General features: G+C 35.4%; 1 protein-coding gene across 2 annotated transcripts in view; it reads left to right on the forward strand.

Annotated features, from left to right (window-relative positions):
- Nucleotides 1-20266, forward strand: part of RBM27 (RNA binding motif protein 27) — a 65270-nt gene that overhangs the window by 5182 nt on the left and 39822 nt on the right. The window contains exons 2-7 of one of the 2 annotated variants that reach the window (XM_069483824.1): nt 5752-5870; nt 10669-10793; nt 14911-15002; nt 15681-15874; nt 16984-17244; nt 18678-18965. In XM_069483824.1, coding sequence (XP_069339925.1) covers nt 5752-5870; nt 10669-10793; nt 14911-15002; nt 15681-15874; nt 16984-17244; nt 18678-18965 — 1079 coding nt within the window. Of the gene's footprint in view, nt 1-5751; nt 5871-10668; nt 10794-14910; nt 15003-15680; nt 15875-16980; nt 17245-18677; nt 18966-20266 lie in introns of both variants that reach the window. The other variant, XM_069483823.1, reaches the window with a different exon arrangement.

Below are 20266 nucleotides of genomic sequence, written 5' to 3' on the forward strand. Positions count from 1 at the left end.
CTCTTATCCTCTCACCATGTTGTTACTTCATTATTAATCTCTTCTTATACCATTTGTTAGTTTGTACTGTAATTATTTGTCTTCATACCCATCTCTTGGCCACATGACTACAGGGCAAGGTCTGTCTTACTCAAAGTAATTCCATTACTAAGCAAGATGCTTGACACTTAGTAAACACTCAGTAAATGTTTAAATGAATGAACATCTTCATATGTATATTTAGGTTAGTTGACAATTAGAAAGGTAAGGTTCTGGCCAGCCATAGTGGCTCACTCCTGTAATCCCAGTGCTTTGGGAGGCTTAGGCAGGAGGATTGCTTGAGGCCAAGAATTTGAGACCAGCCTGGGCAACATAGCAAGACCCTGTCTCTACAAAAAAATTAAAAATTAGCTGGGCATGGTGGCACATGCCTGTAGGTCTAGCTACTCAGGAGACTGAGGTGGGAGGATCGCTTGAGCTGAGAAGTTCAAGATTATAGTGTTCTATGCTCGTGCCACTGCACTCAAGCCTGGGCAACATAGTAAGACACTATCTCTTAAAAAAAAAAAAAAAGAAAGAAAAGAAAAAAAGAGATAGGGCTTTTAGGAGGTGATAGGTCATGAATGGACAGAGCCCTCATGAGTGGGATTAGTGCCTGTGTAAAAGAGACTGGAGACAGCCCTGCTTGTTGCCATATGGGGACACAGAAGGAACCATCTAGGAGGAATGGGCCCTCATCAGACACTGAATTTGCCAGCACCTTAATCTTGGACTTCCCAGCCTTGAAAACTGGGAGCAATAAGTTTTTATTTATAAAGTACCCAGTCTAAGGTATTTTGTTATTACAGCCCAAATGGACTAAGACAGAAAACTTTCATTGAAAAGAAATAGAAGTACCAATATTTGAATATCTTTAATATGTATTAACAAGGTCTAAAATCAGCTCCATTTTTACTTATTTTTTTCCAGTACTGTCTTATCAAGGGAATAATCTGAACACAGATCTCAGAGTCAGACTTTTTCTAAAATTTACTTTCATTCTTTTAAATTAAAAATAAAAGTATTTTATTACATTACCTTTATTACATTTATTGCATTACAGAAAATACAGAGAAGAGAAAAGAAAATTATTTGTGGATATTTATTTTCAGTTTTTCTTCTGTGTGTGAACTTTTATGAATCTATCATTGGACTCAGTGTAAAATTTTGTATCTTAATTTCTTTGACACTACATCAGAAGCATTTTTCATATTTGTGTATGGATTTTATAACCATCACTTTGGATGCCCAATATTTCACGAACATCCAACAATAAGAGAATGATTATCTTGATTGCACTTTTTTGTTAAAAGTAATGCTATTTTTATACAATGAATATATATTTTTTAGTGTCTGAAGGTGCCAGTAGTATTTCCTATATTTGCCTTTATTTCCTTAGTCTAGTTTCCCATAAATGAAACTACTGGCCAAAGAACATGGACATTTTTAATGGCTGTTGGTACATATTAGGATCAGGAGATTTTTTTTTTCTGTGATTCATTAGCACATTTATTAGTTGTCTCCCCTCTGAAACAAAGATCACACTAAGAACTTAAAATTTGACCCATATTCAGAAGTAGGTAAATTTTTCTGAAAGAGAAAAAGGTCTAAGTTGTCTTGGCTTTTTTCCTAAACCAAATAGACTATAATGGTTTTTTAGTAGTGTTTCTTGGCTTGGGGCCAAAGGTAGGACCTTTACTCTTTGATCTTAGGATTGAATATATATCTGAAATCTTCCGTAAAGCTGATGTGCCAGTTCAACAGATGTGTAATATATGTGCAATGGAGATTTCATTAAAAGGGGGAAAAGACAAATTTGAGGTTTGTACTGATACGGCATTTTTAGAGGCAGTATTTCTGTCAGCTTCCCCTAATAAAAATTCATTCTAATTGATTTTATTTTTTAAATAACTTCAAAGATAATTGAAACATGTTCTTATAATGTTATACAAGATGTGAATATTAAGGAATCATTTGTAACTTAACATTAAACTTTAGGAAATTTCTTTTGTTGATTCTTCAACTATTAGTTGAAACTTAGGATACATTAATTTTTCATGGAGATATACACTAGAAAAATGTATGTGTTATAAAATAGATTTTATTTGTGTGGAATTGCAGCTGAGTTTTAGTTCCACAGGTGTGCTGTGTGGCTGGTCTTGAGAGAATCACTTAATTTATCTTTACAAATTTACAAATTTAGTTGACTCTATAGTAGATTAGCAATTTAAGATGGATATCATTACCTTTTCTAATCTTTTTCTTACAATAGAAACATGTACATCTCTAGAAACATGTATGTTTAACATGGATCCAAAGTTTAAAAATCTCTTTCATTCCAATGAGCCTTGGTTCCAAATAAATAGCTAAAGGTTTTAAGTATTCTTCTTGGATACTTCTTTTTGGGTAAGAGAAGTAAGAAGTGATGATTTTGGAGGGAGTGAAGCAGTCTTGCATTTGTCTTGTACTCTACCAAGGTCTTAGTCATGCTCAGATTTTTGTGACACACTTCTGGAAGTCTTGTTGAGCTACTATATTAGCATTAGTACCATAACTACAGTATGATAAAATTTGTTAGTTTTTAAAGATTATATAGGAAGAGGTCAGTATGTTGAAAGCATAAGTAAGAATAATCTTAAAAGTCTAGAAAATTACAGTACAGAATTCCCCAACGTATTTAAGTTTCATCATTCAATTAGTGTGACTTATTATTTTAGACTGAAGATTTTCTTCATAGTGCACTTTGTGGATACACGTTAGGAGCTATTAAATTTAAATGGTCCTATTCTTTTTTTTTTTTTTTTTTTTTTTTTTTTTTTTTTTTTTTTTTTTTTTTTTTTTTTTTTTTTTTTTGAGACAGAGTCTCACTCTGTTGCCCAGGCTAGAGTGAGTGCCGTGGCGTCAGCCTAGCTCACAGCAACCTCAAACTCCTGGGCTCAAGCAATCCTCCTGTCTCAGCCTCCCGAGTAGCTGGGACTACAGGCATGCACCACCATGCCCGGCTAATTTTTTCTATATATATTTTTTTAGCTGTCCATATAATTTCTTTCTATTTTTAGTAGAGATGGGGTCTCGCTCCTGCTCAGGCTGGTCTCGAACTCCTGAGCTCAAACGATCCGCCCACCTCGGCCTCCCAGAGTGCTAGGATTACAGGCGTGAGCCACCGCGCCCGGCCTAAATGGTCCTATTCTTTTGCCCGTCAACATGCTTTTGTATTTGGTGCAGAATTCTAAGTATCAGTTAGTAACAGTCATTAAACAAATGTTTAGATTCTGTGATCATTCTTTTTTTGTGGAGTCTAGTCTTTTTTCTACTCTTACCTTTCTGTAACTCTTCATCTTGATTTTTAACACCATTACATCAAAATGTATTTCATCAGAAGCAACCAAAATCTGCATTTAATTTTTAGAATCTGAATACTAAATATGTGTAAAAGATATCTGGGTTTGTTAAAAACCATTCCATTTATCTAGTAGTCTGGATGTTTGCCTGTGTTTCGTATCCATACCTAGCATTATACCTTCCAGATCACGAGACTCCTCGACGGTTCTTACAACACCAGGGAAAGTAACATTGCCATTTTATACCATTCCTATTTATTTTTCTAAATCCTCTTCTATGGTAGAATATCTCTATCCAGGATCTGAACTTACTTAAAGGTGGAAATGTGATTTTCCCCCCTCTCCCCTGCATATGAATGTTGATCAAATATCTTATTGTTCTCAGGGGTAAAACTAAATCTACCTACATGTCTCTATTTTAAGGTGTTTATAGAATAGCCAAGGTGAGCATAGCATGTGTAATATTTTTTAAAGATAGAAATGCTACATATCCACTATTTCTGTTTTTAATTAAAAGTTTTCTTTTTAAATAATTGTACATATTTAAGGTGTGCAATGTGATGTTTTGATATACACATTGTGAAATAATTACTACAATCAAGCTAGTTATCATATTCATGTGCTCGAATAGTTACCATCTTTTTTTATAGCGAGGACACTTAAGATCTCTTGTAGCAAATTCAACTATATAATATGTATATGTTGATTTTTAAAAGTTAGCATTTGGACTTACTAAGGTGGTCTGTTTATAATTCTCCAAAATGTAATTTATATTTTTTACCTAAGAAAAATCTTGACTTCCTTTTAAATTGCATATTTTTAATATATAACTCATCATCTTTGACACTTTGACCATTGCTCATAATTTTTTTTAATTAGATCTGAGTTTTGTAAAATTGGCAGTCATTAACATTTTCTCTTAGAATTTGGTGCTTGAACATTTAAAGAGCCAGCCTTTGCCATGACAGTGTTAATATTGGCAATGAAAACTGTTTTGTTGAATTATGAACTTTAAAGATAAAAACTAGAAGGAAGTAATAAATATGCTGGTGCTTGGTTTTTCTTTTATTTACTAATCTCGTAAAGTTGTTGGAAATGTGATTGACAGCTTTGAGCTGAAACTTTTTAACTTTTTGGTTGACAGTGGAAGCCCAAGGATTATAGAATAAGATTAGTTATATTTGAATAGTGTTTTATAGGGATACAATCACTTTCCTTGCATAATGGTTTTATTTACTGTCATTCTGAATTTTTAAATTTTACCTTCATAACAACCCTATGAAACCATAAAGCAGGGGTCCTCAACCTATGGTGAGTTGCATAATTATTTCATTATATATTACAATGTAATAATAATAGAAATAAAGTGCACAATAAATGTAATGCACTTGAATCATCCTGAAACCATCCCCCCTCCCCAGTCTGTGGAAAAATTTCTCCCATGAAAATGGTCCCTGGTGCCAAAAAGGTTGGGGACCATTGCCATAAAGGATATATGTTAGATAAATATGCATTTATGGGGAAATCTAGAATTTTAAATATATGTAACATAATATTACATATAAATGTATATTTACACCATGAAAACTTAGTTTCATGTGATGTAGATGAAATGTCTGACAGATTTCTATACATCAGGAGTTGACAACCCAAAGATCATGTGCTGCCCTGGGATAGGAGATGATTTTGAGCGTCAAAGTCACCTAGGTCATAGGTCACTACTGACTGAAAAAAATGTGAGGTAGATAAAGGTTATGTTTGCCTCCCTTTCACCACTTCTCTTCTCCTTTCTGTTTCTAATCCCTAAATCTTTTCTTTCTTACTTACAGCTGCTAAAGCATTTCCCAGTAATATTTAAGATACCATCCTTCTCATGTTCTCCCTTTTAAAAAGGATCTTTAAGATACTCATTAAGAGGTTAGCAGTGGTATTGATAGCCATTTTTAGATGCTCATGCCTTCAAGAGAGGAGAAAGCTGTCCCATCACCTCCCCTTGCTTTTTCCTTATTGGTCACATGGAACAGGTATTTCCTGAAGGTGGTGTTGGCAGTGCTTCTAGAGGCTGGGAGCCACACAGCAACCTGTAGAGGTCAATTACCACCCTTTGCCTACTGCCATTGAGAGAGCAAATAAATGTAGACCTGGTCCATGATATTTAGTTTAATCAGAACCTCAAAAATAGGAGACAGACTAGTTATTTTGTAGAAAGAAAAGGAAAATCTCACTTGCATATAGAGAAGCTGTTTATTATTTTAGTTGCCTGTGTTTGCAGTCACTTTTTAAAATAAAGTTTTGATCTTTGGTTTTCCGAAATAGGAGTGACTTCATTAATGATATCACTGTTTGAAAAAAATGTATTTTTAAATTTTTTGTTTTCTCTTTGTCTAAATAGATGTGATGCTGACCCTTCAGCCTTAGCCAACTATGTTGTAGCACTGGTCAAGAAGGACAAACCTGAGAAAGAATTGAAAGCCTTTTGTGCTGATCAACTTGATGTCTTTTTACAAAAAGGTAATTATTATGGGCCTTCAACCAAGTATTTAGGTAAAGATTTTGAATTTAAAACTTCCTGAAAAGTCTTGAAGATACAAGCTTGATAGGAAAGAAGGTAGTCAGGGTCCTTTGACTACTTGAATATACTCGCTCATGCTTAATTATTTATCATGTGTTTTGGCAGAACTGACTTTTTCCCTTCTTTGCTGCTTTCCTATATTGAGGCAGTGGTAGCTCTGATGCTTTTTAGGTGATTAGGTTATTTGCAGCTTTTGGTAGAGCCTACCTGATAGTTGAGGGGTAACAGTTTAAGGATAATGAAGCTGCTTATTCTTGCTGTTCATTAAGACTATGGACCCATCTATTTTTTTCCCTTCTTTGCTGGGGCTTCTTGATATCTTAGAAGAGATGGGCATGATCTTCATCTCTTTGTGCCTTTAACTTCCCATCTTCTTACCAAAGTCCTTTCTGTGGTCTAGAGAGCTTTCTTGAAGTTTTCCTTATTGCTTCTCTGACCTCATCTCCTACCACTCACCCTCACTTGTTTCACTCTAGCCACATTGGACTACCTGACTGTTTTTTGAATAAGGCAAACATGTTCCCAACTCAGGGCCTTTGAACTCGTTTTACCCTTGCCTGAAACGTGGATTCCTTCCTCACTTTTTTCTGGTCTCTTTTCAAATGTCCTCTTCTCAGAGCAGTTTCCCCTGAGCGCCCTATATGCAATGTAGTATACCCCATGTCTCCATTCACTCTTTTCTCAGTCCAACCCTATTTTGTTTTTTTCATGGCACTTGTCGCTCCTGTCATATGTTTATTTGCCTGTTTATCTGCCCCTCCCCCACCCCCCTTGTTTGTCTTTCCTTTTGTTGAGAGTGGAGACTTAGAACCTGCAGTGCTTGGCACTTAGAAGATGTTAGTAAATATTATTGAATGGATGAACAGGAATATGAATAATAATTATTGGTTAATCTAGCTATTGGTGGCTGGATGTGGTTGCTCATGCCTGTAATCCCAATGCTTTGGGAGGCTGGGAGTTTGGGACTAGCCTGGGCAGCAAGCAAGACCCCATCTCTACAAAAAAATTAAAAAAAAATCAGCCAGGCATGGTGGCACTTACCTGTTTTCCTAGCTACTTGGGAGGCTGAGCTGAGAGGATTGCTTGTGTCCAGGAAGTTGAGGTTACAGTGAGCTATGATTTGGCAACTGTACTCCAGCCTGGACAACAAAGCAAGACCCTGTCTCAAGAAAAAACAAAACAAAACAAAAAAAAAACCTAGCTGTTGGTGATGAGAAGATATCCTTTACTCTAGAAGAAAAGAGCAAATACAGCTTCTTAATCTAAAACACAGGATTACATATTTTTTCATGGATCTTATGCCTTTCTTTGTAAATAAAACAAAACCAATAGCTAATACTTACCGAATTCCTCCCCAGTACAAATGAGTGTTTTCTTTTCTAAATACATTAATTAACATTACTTAATTTACATTAAAGTTGAGTCATGTGAAATGTAGAGCCATGAAAAAAGAAAAAGCAAAACATAGTAAAGATACTTGGGATAAGAGGCAAATGTATGTTTAGATATCTAAGAATTTCTGTTATAAAAAGCCATAAATGTTTTTAGTATTTTTTAATTACAAAAGCTATGTAAATGAGGAAGAACTATAAAATACATTTTAAAAAAGAGAAGAAAATAATCATAAATTAGCCACCAGAGAGAAAGTCACTGTTATCTGCTTGTGTATGTCTTTCTCTACTAGAACTGTCCAGTAGAACTTTGGGCAATGATATAGTCTGTATGTGTACTTTCCTATTCAGTAGCCATTAGCCATATGTGGCTATTGAGCACTTGAAATGTGATTAATATGGCTGAAAAACAGATTTTTTAATTCAATGTTAATAAAATTTAATTTTAAATTAAATTAAGTTTTAAACTGAAATTTAAAGAGCCATATACAGCTAGGGCTACCATATTGGACAGTGAAGCTCTAGACTTATACCTGTGTTTATATTACATTTTAAAGTAGTATTAGCGGTGGGCAAGGTGGCTCACACCTATAATCCTAGCACTTTGAGAAAAAGGCCAAGGCAGGAGGATCACATGAGGCCAGGAATTCAAGACCCGCCTGGACAACATAGCAAGACCCAGTCTGTTCAAAAAATAAAAATATTAGCCAGGCGTGGTGGTACATGTCTGTACAAGTCTCAGCTGCTTGGGAGGATGATGGGGGAGGATTGCTTGAGCCTAGGAGTTCGGCTGCAGTGAGCTAATTGTGCCAGCATACTCTAGCCAGGGCAACAGAGTGAGACCCCCTGACTCTTTAAAAAAATAAAATAAAAAAGAAAGATAGTGGTAAATGAATGCACTCTATTTTAATATGCTTTTAAAAAACTTAATAGTATATCTTGAATATTAATGTTAGATGTATTAGATGTTTTTCTTCATTTTCTAAAAATTGGGCTGTATGTCTTTCAAATTACAAAAGTAATACACGTTATAAATTTTGTTTTAAATAAAGAAGCATAAAAAGAAAGTCTTCTGCTTAGGCTTTTGAAGGGCCTGATTAAGTTTTTGTCTTAAGATATATAATAAGAGCTAACAATTTTATAATCACGAAATAATGCTTACTACACAAATTAGTAGTGTAAAGAAGTGTATAAGAAGATGCTTTTTTGAAGAGAAGGTAATTCAGAAATAGCTTTTATGTAGAGAGTGTCATAATTGTAGGGTTAGTAGAGCCTGTGTTATGCTTTTAATATACTCTTTAGCTGTTCCTTAGGTTAGGACCAATAAAAGTTATTTAAATTTAGTTTTAATAAGACAGTATAAATATTTTGACATTTATACTTTTAGTAAATTCATGTGGTTCTCCCATTCAGTTAGTATGAAAAGGTTTTAAAGTAGTGCAGCCTTTGAAGTAAAACACAAAAAGTTACTTTCATATAATTTTCATGTCAATATATATTTCAACTGATTTTTAAAAAAATAATATACTAGGTTATTAAGTATGAAATGTCTGATTGCCTACTAAGTTTGACAGTTGATATCTGACATTTCACTTTGACATTTCTTGTTTTATTTTTATTGTCAAGGTACATCCTCAGTCTTTCAAGTGCACATTTTAGCTTGTGATTATCTTTCAAAATTTTTTTAGAGCAATTTTTGTGAAAGCATGGATAAGTCAAAAAAATTCACGTTATTTTCCAATATGAGTTCAGTCCATTGTGGAACCAGTGCAGCACAGACAGCTTGAAATTCATCAACAAAGTGTTTGGGAAGGATGTGGCAAATAGATGCACAGTACATTGGTGGTTTGAGAAGTTCCATTCTGGTGATTTTGATCTTGAAAATGAGCCATGTAGGTGACCTGAGACCAAGGTGGATAATGATGAGCTGAAAGCTGTGGTGGAAGTGAATCCATCTCAGCCTAAGTGCGTGAATTAGCAGCAAGGTTTGACATTACTATTCCAACAATATTGGCCCATTTGAAACAAAGTAGCAAGGTAAAGAAGCTGGATAGATGGGCTCTGCATGAATTAAAGGAGAGTCAGAAGAGAAATTGTCTTGAAGCTTGCCTTTCTTTGCTGTCACGACATATAGGTGAGCCATTTCTGTACCGTATTGTTACATCTGATGAAAAATGGATTCTTTTTGACAATCGCAAGCATTTGACACAATGGTTGGATAAAGATGAAGTGCTGAAACACGGTCCAAAATTGAATATTCATCAAAAAAAAAAAACAAAAAAAAAAAACTAATGGTATCTGGTGGTCCAGTGCTGATATCATCCACTACAGCTTCATGAGACCTGGTCAGTCGATTACAGCGGGTGTCTCCTGCAACCAAGTGGGTAAAATTGATGAGGATGCTTGCGATTAATCAGCTGAGATTTGTCACTAGAACAGGTTGATCCTCTTGCAAGACAATGCTCAACCACATGTCCCACAAACAACGCTGCTCAAACTACAGAAGCCGGACTTGAAACCATCATCCACCATATTCACCAGACCTTGCACCAACAGACTACCAGTTCTTTCGGGCTTCGGACCACTTCTTGCAAGGAAAAATATTCAATTTCTTAGCAAGCTGTGGAGAACACCTTTTGTGATTTCATTGCCACTCTGTAGGCTTCTTTGCTGCTAGCGCAAGCTACCGTTAAGATGGCAAAATCGCTGATAGTTTAGCCACATGCTTTGATTAATTGTACTGCTTCTTGTTTTGAGATATAATAAACTACACTTTTGATTCGAAATCAGACATTTCATATTTAATGACCTAATAGTTTTCAGTTAAATTGTTTGAGTGGGTAGGCAGTGCATTTAATCCAACAATTTAAACGTATACCATGAAAGTCTCTCTTACCTGTTCCACATTTGCCCCTTTCCCACCTATAGTACACAATTTTGTCAGTTTCTGTATGCTTTCACTTTCTTTATATAGATAAAAACACACATATTTACTTATATCCTTTGAGGTTTGGGATTATCAGCACTCGTTGTAGCTGCTGTTTATTCTGTTGTATGATTGTCCCATAATTTATTTAACTAGACTCTTATTCATGGAAATTTGAGTTGTTTCTGACCTTTTGCTATAACATACTCCAACAAATAATCTTACGTTTGTATCATTTTGCAGGTATTGTAGAAGGATTTAAAAACCTGGAAATGGATTTCTCTTCTGTAATGCAGGACTCCATTTTAGTCCCACCAGCAGTGTACAAGATGTCCTGTTTTCCTAAGGTTTTGTAACAGTTTTGTTGTCAAACATTTGTTTTCTTTTGTGTAACACTTAAATATTATTTTTTCTACTTAGAAACTTCAGGTTTTGTGGACAAGCTATTCGAAAGTCTCTATACTAAGAACTACCTTCCACCTTTGGAACCAGTTAAGCCTGAGCCAAAACCACTGGTCCAAGAGAAAGAAGAAATTAAAGAAGAGGTAATGCAAAATTTTTCTTGTGCTTTTGAGGGCTTCTTAGATCTTATCACCAGTAGCCTTAGTTGGAAGCTGAGCCCTTTAGAAGCAACTGTCCATTGCTTGAAGTTTCTTAGTTTTAGGTATGGCGATGATTCTTTATCAGGGTTTCTTAGTTCCTTAGACTTGCAGAGTTGGAAAAATTTCAGATAGCTTGTTTAGAAATCCAAGAAATATTTTATTAATACTGAAGAGTTCAGAGAAATCTTATCTAGTGACTTCTAGAAAAAGAAAACTTTGTTAAATATAGACGCTTGATTGAAAGTAAAGGATTAATGAAACCTCAAGAGAAATCATCAGGTAACACATTTTCATGTATATGGAGAAACCATTTATTCTTTTTAACCGTACAGAGTTTTTAAAATAGTTGAATGAATTATAAGCATTACTGTCAACATTGGAAGGAAATTTAAAAAGTGTTTTTACAATGTTAAAGTATAAAAACATGATTATAGATGGTAACCTAATTGTTTGAACCAAGAAGAAAATTTTAGAGCTCATTTGTAATTCCTTTTATATACAGATAATATAGTATAGGATGAGAATGTGAATTCTATAATTAGGTTGCATGAGTTAAAATAGCAGCTCTATAATAAGTTAGTTCTCTGCCTCACTTTCACATCAGTAAAATGAGAATTATGGTAGTACTTATTGAGGATTAAATGAGATTTTATGTACATACATATAAGTAGTTCCTAGTTTAGTGCTTGACACATAAATATTTTCTAATATTTGTTTTTATTACATTTATTCTGAAGACAAAATGATTTTTTTGGAAGTTTCGCTCTGTCACCTGAGCTAGAGTGCCATGGCATTGGCCTACCTCACAGCAACCTCAAACTCCTGGGCTCAAGCAATTCTCCTGCCTCAGCCTCCCAAAGTAGCTGGGACTACAGGCAAGCGCCACCACACCCAGCTAATTTTTCTATTTTAAGTACAGGTGGGGTTTCACTCTTGCTCAGGCTAGTCTTGAACTCCTGAGCTCAAGCAATCCTCTGGCCTCCCAGAGTGCTAGGATTACAGGCCTGAGCCACCATGCCCAGCCTTTTTTTTTTTTTTTTTTTTTTTTTTTTTTTTTGAGACAGAGTCTCGCTCTGTTGCCCCAGCTAAAGTGCAGTGGCATCATCATAGCTCACTGCACCCTCACTCTGGGCTCAAGCAGTCTTCCTGCCTCAGCCTCCCGTGTAAATAATTTTAAACTTACATAAAATTTACAAGAATAGTACCCAAGAATAATAATAAGACATCTGTCTAGATTTCCTTTTTTAAAGCTTTTTGAGATAGGGTCTCATTCTGTTGCCTGGGCTAGAGTGCAGTGGTGTCATCATGGCCACTCCGAGGGTCAAATGGTCTTCCAGCCTCAGCCTTCCTGAGTAGCTGGGGCTACAGGCACACTCCACCATTTTGAGCTGAGTTTTTTATTTTTTGTAGAGACCAGTTCTCAGTATTTCCTAGGCTGGTCTCAAACTCCTGGACTCAAGTAATCCTCCTGCCTTGACCTCCACCTGCTGGGATTACAGGCATGAGCCACCTTGCCTGGCCTAGATTTACTTGTTGAAGATTTGCCCCATTTGCTCTCTTTGTATGTTCTTACTCATAACTATTTTTTTCTGAATCATCTGGTAGTAAGTCAGATACATCTTTTCCTTTCACTCCCAAGTACTTCAGTGTATATTTCCTAAGAATAATGATATTTTCTTAGGGAGTTATGATACTGTTACCAATTTTAGTAAATTTAGCATCCATATAACACTTAAATCTACTGTTTGTATCCAATTTTTTCAATTGGCCCAACAATGTCCCTTTTTTATAGCATATTCTCCATTTTTACAATTCATTCTAAGGATTACATTTCGTTTAGTTGCCATTTCTGATTCATTTTTAAATGCTAGGCTGATTGAACTATCTATGATCTAACATTAAAGGAAAATAAAATATGGCTGTATTTAATTAAGATCAGCTGAGTGATCACTATCACTTTCACTATCACTGGTGCTTTCTTATTTTTATATTATGCCCTATACTTATCTAATAAAATTTAATAGGAGAGGCTGCTTGTATGTTTGTTCAAGTAATGGAAATAGGAAGAAATTTTTTTATTACCTTTATAGAAAATTTTCTTTGGCACTTTATAGTATATAATTTTTGTCTGTAGTATAGGCTAAATCTTTTATAATAAATTAGAATTTTTATAGCATGTGTGTGTTGTCCTTCACAGTCATTGAAGTTCAGTGGTTTAGAGGTTTCTGTTTGAAAGGCAGGTGATTTGAATATAAGAGAACAGTTTATCGACTGACTGACTGAAACTGGGTGTCGCTCTGGCTAGAGTGCAGTGGCATCATCATAGCTCACTGCAGCCTCAAACTCAGTGATCTTCCTGACCATCGGCACACACCACCATGCCCTGCTAATTTGTCTATTTTTTTTGTAGGAATAGAGTCTTGCTGTGTTGCTCAGGCTGGTCTTGAACTCCTGGCCTCAAATGATTTTCCTGCCTTGGCCTCCCAAAGTGTTGGGATTACAGCATGAGCCACCAGGCCCAGCCTGAAAGAACAGTTTTAAAAAAACCCAAATTGTTAACACTATCTTATTTGTATCTTTGTAGTAAATCCTAATTTTGAGGATTGTGAAAAATGGCTAATACCTGTTTCTGTGTAGAGCTGCCCCACTGACACTGACATTTCTCATTTTCTAAGATTTTTTTATATAACTTAATTCTAATTACTGACATAGTTCATTTAATGGTGCATAAATATAATAGTTTATAGTAATTCTGTTAGATCATGTGGAAGGAAGGGAGTTTGAGGTGACATATCTTTGGCTAAAATATCTTTTTCTGGTCTGTGCTCAGTTAGTACAGTTACTCAGAACAGGATATGGAGGAGCAAATCTGTCTAAGGACTATCCATTTTAACTTTCTTCCTTGATCCTCAGCTATATTGTTCCATCAGTTGTGTTATAATTAGACGATTGGTCACAGGGGGAGCCAGGTGAGAGAATTTGAATCATTGGCACAACTCATCCTGGGGCCAGAAAAACAACTTGGTAGATATGTGCCATGATTTGTGAAGCACAATGCATCCGTTCCTCTTTTCTTTACCTCTTCTTTTTCCTTAAATTTTATTTTGTGAAGAAACCCAATCGTTTGTCTTGTAGAGTTTTTTACTGTCTGGATTTTGCTGATTGCATCGCAGTGGAGTAATACATCCTCTGTATTTCTTGTGAGTTGGTAGAGAGAATGATTTTTAAATACAGTCTAATGACTGTGTAGTGTTTTTGCCAGCACCATATGGTTGCCATATTGTGGCTGCCATTTTATGTTGCTTGAATTTTTTGAAATTGTTGTCTCCTGGTCCCTTCATTCACTTCCAGATTTGGGTATTTGTAAGTGAGCTTCTCCCTTAGATGGACATTTGTTTAGCTTTTGCAAATGACTTTATTTCACCTTTCTCTAGTAAAGGCTATATATCTGGTTTGAGATCAACTTCTGTTTAAAGACAATAATAAAAGCATAAAAATAAAAAATTTCTGGTCCCTCTTGACTGTTAGGCATTAAGAGAAGCCTTAACATTTCCATTAATTCTAATATTTTTCCATAATTTACATGAAATAGTTTTATAGTATTTATTAACCTAACCATTCGTTCCAAAACTTTTTCTGTGAATTAAATCCTAAATGTTCTTCAGATGAATTATATGTGTGAATGTATTTCATAATTAGGAAAATATAAACTGTTTTGCTATTTTGATACTTAGAGATTTGCTATTTCTATTTCAACTTAATGAATTGCTTGTTTTTTTCTACACTATCATTTCTTACCTTAAATTAACATTTAAGAATTAACACACTGCTTGTTAAAGTAACCTGAGCATCTTTTTTATTGTTGTTCGTGTCTAACTCTTCTGAATGTGATTTGGCTTTAGTATTCCAGTATATTTATTTGTGCCTTCTCTCATGGCAGAAATACTAGGTGAATGTTTTTCATAATTTATAGAGGAACTGTTCTTTTTTTTAATTCAAAAATTTTTTGTTGCTTTCTTGGTATCTTTTGATCTTATTCCTAATGAATGCTTTCATTTAGGTATTTCAGGAGCCAGTGGAGGAAGAACGAGATGGCAGAAAAAAGAAATATCCTAGTCCCCAGAAGACTCGTTCAGAATCTAGTGAACGAAGGTTTGTGTTTATCTTTAATTAGGAAGACATTGATAACTTGCTTTTCCGTTGCCTTGCAAGGGCATTAAAGGGATTTTTAACATATGAACTGATGCTTCTCTTTCTAAACTCATTAAAGAAAGAGGACATTACCTTTCTTCCTTCCATTCTCTGTTTTTCGTCTTTGTCTTACTTTCTGTTGCTTTTATAAACAGTCATCATTATGTGCTTTCCCCAGGAGCTCAGGGGTGGGAGCAGTCTCCTTAGAGAATATTAATGAAATGTTCCATTTGGTTAGGGGTGCTCAGTATTAAAATCATCCATGTCATTTTGTAAGTAGTGCAGTTTGTGTATTGAATCATCAACCTACCGTCAAAAATATCTGTCTTTGTTTAAGAAAACTTTGTTTTGAACCTTTTTTTCTTTTCCAGGTCTAAATTTCTGTTTTCCTCCTACCCCTTCCCATACTTTGGATTCTCCTCTTTTTTTTTCATTCCTCCCCACCCAGTGTACTTGAAGTGGGAATGTTTTTTCCTTTTTGTATACTGGCTTAGAGGAATTATGTGGTGGTCTTGCAACTTTTTTAAAAAAGCATAGACGTTATGCATTTTGATGACTCGAGAGTATTTCATACGGTAGATTTGTTTGCAGACGTGGTTTCCATAGCTTATGTATGGCTTTTATATCTGTGTATTATAGAACACGTGAGAAAAAAAGAGAAGATGGCAAGTGGAGAGACTACGACCGGTACTATGAGCGGAATGAATTATACCGGGAGAAGTATGACTGGAGAAGAGGCAGGAGTAAGAGTCGGAGTAAGAGCCGAGGCCTGAGTCGTAGTAGAAGCCGAAGTAGGGGGCGCAGCAAAGACCGGGATCCAAATAGGAATGTTGGTGAGTAGATGAAGTATCCCCCCTAAAAACTCTGTAGTTGCTTATCTTTCTTTATCACGAGGGCACAAGTAATTCCCTTAAAGGTAGATGTACCTTTAATATGTCTAAGCACTGTAAAAGCTGGAATTGTCTCAAGAAACTCAGTATTGATTTTGTTACAAAGACAGGGCTCTGTTCTTGGGATGGAGTCAATGGAGTTTGATTAAAAAGAAGCTATTTGAGGCCGGGCGCGGTGGCTCACGCCTGTAATCCTAGCACTCTGGGAGGCCGAGGCGGGTGGATCGCTCGAGGTCGGGAGTTCGAGACCAGCCTGAGCAAGAGCGAGACCCCGTCTCTACTAAAAATAGAAAGACATTATATGGACAACTAAAATATATATATACAAAAAATTAGCCGGGCATGGTGACACATGCCTGTAGTCCCAGCTACTCGGGAGGCTGAGGCAGTAGGATCGCTTAAGCCCAGGAGTTTGAGGTTGCTGTGAGCTAGACTGACGCCACGGCACTCACTCTAGCCCGGGCAACAGAGTGAGACTCTGTCTCGGGGAAAAAAAAAAAGAAGCTATTTGTAAGTGTATTATAGTACATGTCTAGACTTAACTCATTTTATATAATTGACACAAATGTCCTTTAATCAACAAAGCTATCAGTTAAGGAAGAGGGTTGCCTGCTTTTTCCTTTTTTGTTTTGTTTTGTGTTCTAAAAGTAATTGATTTGCTTAATAAGGTTTTCTAAAGTTTTTAAAGTTAAAAAGGAAACAAGTTTAAGTAGATTTCTGGGATCCCAAATACTCATCTCCTGAGATATGTCAGCTTGGAAGTCAATTCTTGGGTAAGATTCTTATTAAATATCAGTAGAGAAGCTGAACCTTTTTCATTAGATGTAAATGATGTTGCTATTATAAAAGATGATTTTGCAGAAGTTACTGGTCAAGATATATTAGATAGTTGATGTTCCTGCTTTTAGGATATATTAATAATGACAGTTTGAAATATGGACAGCTCATTAAGTTTAAGCAATATTCTGTTTTCTGTGACAAAATAAACCTAGTTTAAGAACATAAAATGTCTCATCTCTCTGTGTCTTGTTTTTATTTTGTCTCTAAAGCAGAGCACAGGGAGAGATCAAAGTTTAAGAGTGAGAGGAATGACCTGGAGAGTTCCTACGTGCCTGCATCTGCACCACCTCCAAACTCTTCTGAGCAGTATTCCTCTGGGGCACAGTCTATTCCCAGCACTGTTACTGTGATCGCACCTGCTCACCACTCTGAAAACACAACTGAGAGTTGGTCTAATTACTATAACAATCATAGCTCTTCCAATTCTTTTGGTCGAAACCCACCACCAAAGAGGCGATGCAGAGATTATGATGGTAAAAATCACCACCTTCTCATTTTGTACCTAAAAGTCCTAGTAAAGTAAATGTCGCGTATATTGCATGCCTTTTAATTATGGTCCAGATTTTGTTAAAAGCGATGGATGAGGAAGAGAATCTCTTTTGGCATATGTTTGAGTTAATGGTTTAACATTCAAGAGAATGTTTAAATTTGACTTTTTTAGTTTGTTTTTGTTGTTTTCATTGTTCCTTCAAACACTCTAGGTATACCATAAAATTGGTAGACAGTAGGAATTGTAATTTCTTTTTGTGGTGTTTGGTGCTGGGAATTTAACATCTGTAACCTTAGAAGTTTGATTTGCTGACTTCATTTGAATAAATTAATAGTATGTGTATATTTATTTTAATTTTTTATTATGGAAATAACAAAATAATATAATTAACCTCAGCATATACATCACCTTGTTTCAACAGTTACCAACTCATGGGCAATCTTGTTTTTATCTATACTCCCATCCCCTTGTCCCTGGCTTGTATTAATATTATATCAAGCAAATAATAGACATCATAACTTTTTTTCTACACATATAGAATGCATATATTTTTATATTCTATTTAAGTGGGAAATAGAGTCAGATCATAATTCAAGTGTTACTTCATTCTCATCCTGATCTCCCACCCACAGAATTCTCCCCAAGGCCAACTTAATATTATCGATTTCTTGTGTATCTTTTCAAGTATAGTCTATGCATATGTACATAAACAAATGTTCTTCCCCACTTATAAATGCTAGTATACTGTTCGTACTTCTGCATAATATTTTTTTCATTTAGCAGTATTTCCTGTATTTTAAAACGTAAAGAGTTTCCTCAGTATTAATTAAAACTTCTTAGTGTTCTTTATGTAGAAAAATGTATTTAACCTGTTTCTTATTGATGGATATTTGGGATGTTTCTAATATTTTTCTTTTTTGAACAGTGCTACAGTGAATAACCTTGTACATGATGTCCACTTGAATATTTTAAACTATAGTTTTATTTTCCAGATATAGCAAGAATGATTACTTTAGAATAATATGAGAGTAGATCATTAAAATTAAATCATCTAGGTCAATGCCCTTATTCCCCCTCCCCAGGCTTTGCTAAATCAATATTTATTTAAAGTATCTGAGTTTTTATTTTGAAAACTTAATGGCAAATGAGTTAATTTAATAGTGGCCAGTACCCTCCTCTTAACCTCATTTTTTGCTATCTCAACCAAGTCACAATCCCATAGTATGGAAAGTAGGGAATATACCTGCTTCTACCTCAGAGAGATATGATGATTAACAGAGTAACACTAAGAAAGCTTTAGACTCCTTGGAGGAAACCACTTTGGAAATCAGATTGGTGGGTTTTTTAGGGAAATGTTTTATTTGTTTTCCAAACTCTTAAGTAGATCGTAACAAGATTCTCTTTTTATTCTTACAGAAAGAGGATTTTGTGTACTTGGAGACCTTTGTCAATTTGATCATGGAAATGATCCCCTGGTTGTTGATGAAGTTGCTCTGCCAAGTATGATTCCTTTCCCACCTCCTCCTCCTGGGCTTCCTCCTCCACCACCTCCTGGAATGTTAATGCCTCCAATGCCAGGCCCAGGCCCAGGTCCTGGCCCAGGTCCTGGCCCAGGCCCAGGCCCAGGTCCTGGCCATAGTATGAGACTTCCTGTTCCCCAAGGACATGGTCAACCTCCACCTTCTGTTGTGCTTCCCATACCAAGTAAGTACATGTTGGTTGAATTTTTCTTTCTTTAGTGGTGAATTCTATTTAGAAGAACCTTATCTCTTTTAGCTAACTTGACACTCTGTTTAAAGTGTTTGAAAAATAATAATAGAATCTGGAATATATTCTCATAATTAAGATGCTGTTCTTTCCTTTTTTCCATCCATTATTACATGGTTTTATTTCTACTAGTCTCAGTGTAAATTTTATCTATAGTGGCCTAACCTATACTAACCTGTTGTCAAAATCTTGCTATTTGATAGCATATTAAGAATGATAGTTTTTGACTGGGCGTGGTGGCTCATGCATGTAGTCCTAGAACTTTGGAAGGCCACAATCTCTTGATGCCGGGTGTTCAAGACCAGCCTGGGCAACATAGTAAGATCCCCATGTATACAAAAAAACTTTTAAAATTAGCTGAGTATGATGGTGCATACCTGTAGTCCTAGCTACTTGGGAAGCTGAGCCAGGAGGTTGCTTGTGCCCAGGAGCCTGAGGTTGCAATGAGATGTGATTGTGACACTGCACTCTAGCCCAGGCAATAGAGCAAGACCCTATCTCTTAAAAAAAAAAAAAAAAGAAAGAAAGAAAGAAAGAAAGCCAGGTTTTAAGATGTCAAAGAACATGTCAGTAGTTTTATGAAATTTCCCTATCTTCAAAGACAATCTCTTAAGGAATACTGAAATATTATTTTAAAATTTTTTATTAAGGAAATTTTTAGAGGTAGAAGAATAGTATATGTGCTGCATGTACATCATCCAGCCTCAGTGTACATCAAACAGCTTCAGTAGCTGTTTTTGTCTCATTTACTTTCTTTTCCCCCCCCATGCACTTTTTTGGGTTGATTGTTTTCTGCTGGAATAAATTCCGAATGTCATTTTACTAGTATGTGCTTCAGTATGAATCTCTTTACTGATAAGGACTGTTTTTGTTTGTTTTAAAAATAATAATCAATATGCTATTATCATACCTACCAAAATCAAGAGTGAGGAATGTTTAGAAATGGTCATGTATAAAACAGTAATAGTTGCTAATATAGCAGAAACAGAAATAAGACTAAATTTTTAAAATGTAACTGAAAAAAAATGGAATGAATTATTTACATGTATGCAAAAATTATAAAAAATATCTACTTGAAGACATAACATTATTAAAAGATGGCAAATTATTATTTAATACATTAACTGCCATGTGAGTTGTATTTAACTCATGCTAGTTTTGAGTCCGGGGCCTCGTGGAGCATATGTAACTCGCATGTCTCTTCACCTTGGGAGCTGTGTAAACTATTTTTCAAGTTG

This window comes from Eulemur rufifrons, chromosome 10, assembly GCF_041146395.1.
Source record: "Eulemur rufifrons isolate Redbay chromosome 10, OSU_ERuf_1, whole genome shotgun sequence".
Taxonomy (NCBI): Eukaryota; Metazoa; Chordata; class Mammalia; order Primates; family Lemuridae; genus Eulemur; species Eulemur rufifrons.